The 4,856-nt window shown below is 51.1% G+C and overlaps 1 protein-coding gene across 1 annotated transcript; it reads right to left on the reverse strand.

The window, feature by feature from the left end:
- Positions 1-1,456: 1,456 nt before the first annotated feature.
- Positions 1,457-3,702, reverse strand: LOC135511600 (transmembrane protein 100-like). Its single transcript, XM_064933087.1, has 2 exons — positions 3,618-3,702; positions 1,457-3,348 (listed from the first exon to the last, which is right to left on the reverse strand). The coding sequence occupies exon 2, from the start codon at positions 3,225-3,227 to the stop codon at positions 2,817-2,819; it is 411 nt and encodes a 136-aa protein (XP_064789159.1). The 5' UTR covers positions 3,228-3,348; positions 3,618-3,702; the 3' UTR covers positions 1,457-2,816.
- Between the last annotated feature and the right edge of the window lie 1,154 nt (positions 3,703-4,856).

Below are 4,856 nucleotides of genomic sequence, written 5' to 3' on the forward strand. Positions count from 1 at the left end.
GTGGAGAAAGTACACTGGACACCTGACTTGGGAGGAAATTATGGCTGGAGACGAAAGCCTTCCGTGGAAGCAGACGCAGGGAGAGAATGAAGGACAGCGACGACGCCGGGGTTCGCTGCCACGACGCAATCCCAAAAGACACCCAAAAAAGGACAGCGAAAAGAGTGAGTCAGAGACCGTCGAGGAGTTATTGGACAAATTGGAGGAGAGTGAACGGAGGGGTGAGTTAGAGACCTTCGAGGAGTTGTTGGATAAATTGGAGGAGAGTGAAGCGAGAGAGCTGTTGGTTTGGCATAGTATGCACAGCATTCGCCCTGAGGAGCGTGTTAGCCGTCCGGTGCCACCTGTGCCAGCTCCCCATACTTGTCCTGAGGAGTGTGTCATTGGTCCCGTGCCATCTGTGCCAGCTCCACCCACCAGGTCTCCAGTACGCCTCCACAGCCCGGGTACGTCCTATGTCAGCTCTCCGCACTCGCCGTCCGAAGTGTGTCATTGTTCCGGTACAATTTGTGCCGGTTCTACGCACCAGGTCTCCAGTGCGCCTCCACAGCCCAGTACGTCCTGTGCCTCCTCCTCGCACTCTCCCTGAAGTGCGTGTGCCCAGTCCGGTAAGTCCTGTGCTTGCTCCTCGCACTCTCCCTCAAGTGCATCTTCCCAGTCAGCTACGTTCTGTGTCTGCTCCCCGCACTCGCCCTGGGGTGCTTGTCACCAGCCCGGTGCCACCAGTGCCGGCCCCACGCACCAGGCTTCCTGCGACGATCCCCAGTCCAGAGCTTCCGGCGACGGTTCCCAGTCCGGAACCTCCTGAGATGGTCCACAGTCCGGAACCTCCTGAAACGGTCCACGGTCCGGAACCTCCAGCTCCATGACCGGAGCTTTCCCCTGCACCGATGCCCAGTCCGAGCACAGCGTCCAGTCCAGCTCCAAGACAGGAGCCTTCCTCTGCGCCGATGTCCAGTCCGAACATGGTGTCCAGTCCAGCTCCATGGCAGGAGCCCTTCTCTGCCCTGATGCCCAGTCTAGACACAGCGTCCAGTCCCGCTCCATGGCAGGAGCCCTTCTCTGCCCTGATGCCCAGTCTAGACACAGCGTCCAGTCCCGCTCCATGGCAGGAGCCCTTCTCTGCCCTGATGCCCAGTCTAGACACAGCGTCCAGTCGCGCTCCATGGCAGGAGCCCTTCTCTGCCCTGATGCCCAGTCTAGACACAGCGTCCAGTCCCGCTCCATGGCAGGAGCCCTTCTCTGCCCTGATGCCCAGTCTAGACACAGCGTCCAGTCCCGCTCCATGGCAGGAGCCCTTCTCTGCCCTGATGCCCAGTCTAGACACAGCGTCCAGTCCCGCTCCATGGCAGGAGCCCTTCTCTGCCCTGATGCTCAGTCTAGACACAGCGTCCAGTCCCGCTCCATGGCAGGAGCCCTTCTCTGCCCTGATGCCCAGTCCAGACACAGCGTCCAGTCCTGCTCCATGGCAGGAGTCTTCTTCTGCACCGAGGTCTAGTCCTGGTACAGTGTTCAGCTTGGTTCCAAGGCTGGATCCATAGGATGAGCAGGTTCTTCAGCCAGCACCAGAACCACCACCAAAATACTTTTTTTCTATGGTAGAGTAGGTCAGGGCGTGACTAGGGGTTTCGTCTAGTTTATATTTTCTATGTGGGGTTTTGGAATGATTCCCAATTAGAGGAATTCCCAAGCTATCATCTAATTGGGGATCATACTTAAGTAGTATTTTTCCACCTGTGTGTTATGGGATATTGTTTGGAGTTAGTGCACATTGCACCTCTGTCGTCACAGTTTGTGCGTTTATTGTTTAGTTAAGTTTCACTAATAATAAAGTATATGGAACTCATATCGCACTGCGTTTTGGTCCGACCATTATTACGACGAACGTGACAATACTAAATCAAGTGCAGCTTGTATTTGACATATTATATTTGACCCAGGTCAGGGTCATGTGATTTGTGATACGAATGCCATCCAAATGACGTATCAGTCCATAAACCTCTACATATCTAAGAGCGCACCAAACATACATGTAATATCATACAGAGGAATGCAAAGTTGACAAACTTACAGCAGTCTTGTCGCAGGGCGGTGTCATTATCTGAAACCTTCAACTATAAATTCATACCACTTCGAGGTGCACATGTAACAGTTTAATTTTCATCCGTCCCCTTGCCCCAACCTGGGCTCAAACCAGGGACCCTCTGCACACATAGACAACTGACACCCACGAAGCATCGTTACCCATCGCTCCACAAAAGCCGCGGGAAACTACTACTTCAAGGTCTCAAAGCAAGTGAAGTCACCGATTGAAACGCTATTAGCACGCACCACCGCTAACTAGCTAGCCATTTCACATCGGTTACACACACACGCAAGTCAATTCATCACAATTTATTACTGACACGGCAGCAACAGGAACCACTGGTAAAAATTTAACATCTCAGCCCATTCTGTGGCAGATCCAGTGATGTCCTCATTTTTAGGAAACTGCGAAGCCAACTGAAGGGGAAAGCAGAAATTCGTAAATCACTATGAATGAAAAGTGAGGACACAAATGCTGGGCCAAAAAGTAATCCTCCTCAGAGACATGGGGGCTGGTAAAAAAAGTAAAGAAGGAGGAGGTTATATTTCCAAACAAGAGAAAGAAGATATAGGAACTCTCAACCCTCTCCACCACCCTGAAATCTAGCGTCTTGCTGATGCATGTGGCAGGTTGATCGGTTTGGACCTCACAGATTTTCTACCTTTCCATCCATGCATCCTTTCATCTGTCTGTGTCTCTGTTCCATACATTTCTCTTCCTCCTCCAAACCTCACAATGTGCCCTGTTCAGAGCAGAAGAACCCTCCCTCCTTCTTCTTCCTTCTCTTCAGCCTGTGGTCCCTCCAGCAGACTGCCGCCATCAACAGCATGATCATCCCAACCACCAGCAACACCATGGACACCACCTTGGTCTGGTGCAGGTCTGGCGTGTTATACATGAAGGTGACCCCTGTCCCCGCCACACCAATCACCAGGGAGATCACCCCAAATGGGAACACACAGCGGTACCAAGACTTCTCCGTGCCGCCAGTGGCCTGAGCTAGTCGTTCTAGTGTGGAGAGAGACTCTGGGGGTTGGACCAGGTCCCCTCTATGGGGAGACTCCGAAGGTATGCTGCTGCCACAGTCCAGGTCTGGTTGAAGCACCGGGGCCGGGGGTTGGCGTCCCGAGGAGCAGCCCATTTCAGAGCTGCGGTCCTAGGGAGAGGAGAGGAGTGAGAGGGGTTCTTCTGGTGGACTCTTCTTTCTGTTACTACAGGGGCTGCTGCGTTCTCTGTTGTTGTCGTCTGGAGACAGCTTGTGCCTGGAGGGTGAAAGACAGGGAGAAGAGATCAGGAGGGAGACACTGAGATATATGGAGAAGGACAGAGAGGCAGAAGGGAGACAGAGAGTGAAGGGGGAAATGGAGAAGTTATTCAGAGAAATAAAAAGAGATGGAGATGGGGAGAGAGACTGATGAAATCAGACACAGAGAAAACAAAGACAGATTCAGACAGAAAGAGAAAGGGAGAGAGAGAAAGAGATATGAGCTCTGGCTTCATATGCAGTCTCTCTACAAGAGGATCCACTTACTCTGTCTCGATGTGTTTGGTGCGTGGTGTGGTGTGTGTTCTGCATTGCATCCGTCCGCCCTCCCAGTGGCGGCAGCACATTGTGTGTTGTGTTTCCACAGCCTTTGAGGTTTAAAGAGACAGAGAGGAGGAGGAGGGGCGAAGGAGAGGTGGTTGGTGTGACTCAGGAACCTGATTGGCTGCCCAAGCACAGTGACGTCAAAGACAAGAGGGACGCAGAGGGACGCGGAGGGGTGCGGTTGGGAAGTAGGGGGACGATGGGAGATAGTTAACTGGTCCATCTCCTCTTTATCTCCTCTACTCTGATTGATCCATGTATGTGTGTGCGTTGATGGAAAATAGTAAAGCAGCCCAGGCTTAGCGATGATACCATCTAACCATAATGTTGTTTCAAATAATCTACACCTCAGTTACCTTTATGATGCAAAGCCATTTAATCTGACGTAAGCAGGCAGTAACACAGTAAAACAAATCAACTTAGATTTAAACACACACGCTTTCACGCACGCACACACACATGCATGAACACACACACTCTCGCTACCCCTCGATATAAATAGCCCAACAAGCAGGATACATGAATAAGGACCGTCCGATTTTCTGGATAGCAGGTTCCTCTATATACTATCCCATTTAATTTACCCAAAACTACCAATCAATTTGTCTGCATGTGCATGTGGGGAGTAGAAGGATGCCGGCTGTGTGCACGAGTGTGTGTGCTGTGTGCGGAAGAGCACACAGCACTCAGTACTCTGTCTAGTATAGGCTTTATAGATCATGAACATAACCCTCTCGCTCAGACTGTATCCTCAATGTCTCCCTCCTTCTGTTCACACACTGTAACAAATCCACTGTATCTTCATGGCAATCTACTCACAAGTTCCCATTCAGAGCTTCGCGTCACCCAGCCACTCAGGTTTTCTTTCTCCTCACAGACAATAAAGAGGTGAGATTTGAGCCTGTGAATGTGTGTAATGTGTGTGCTAGGAGTCGGGAAGCAAGTTCAGGGAGTGAATAATTTAATAAATAAATGAAAAGATATTACAAAACAAGAAACACGAACAACGCTGGAAGAAACCAAAGGGAGTGACAAATAAAGGGCAGGTAATCAAGGAGGTGATGGATAATGACACTCCAGGTGAGTGTCATTATGCGCAGATGCGCGTAACGATGGTGACAGGTGTGCATCATAACAAACAGCCTGGTGACCTAGGGGCCGGAGAGGGAGCACACTTGACTA

Source organism: Oncorhynchus masou, chromosome 24, assembly GCF_036934945.1.
Source record: "Oncorhynchus masou masou isolate Uvic2021 chromosome 24, UVic_Omas_1.1, whole genome shotgun sequence".
NCBI classification, from domain to species: Eukaryota; Metazoa; Chordata; class Actinopteri; order Salmoniformes; family Salmonidae; genus Oncorhynchus; species Oncorhynchus masou.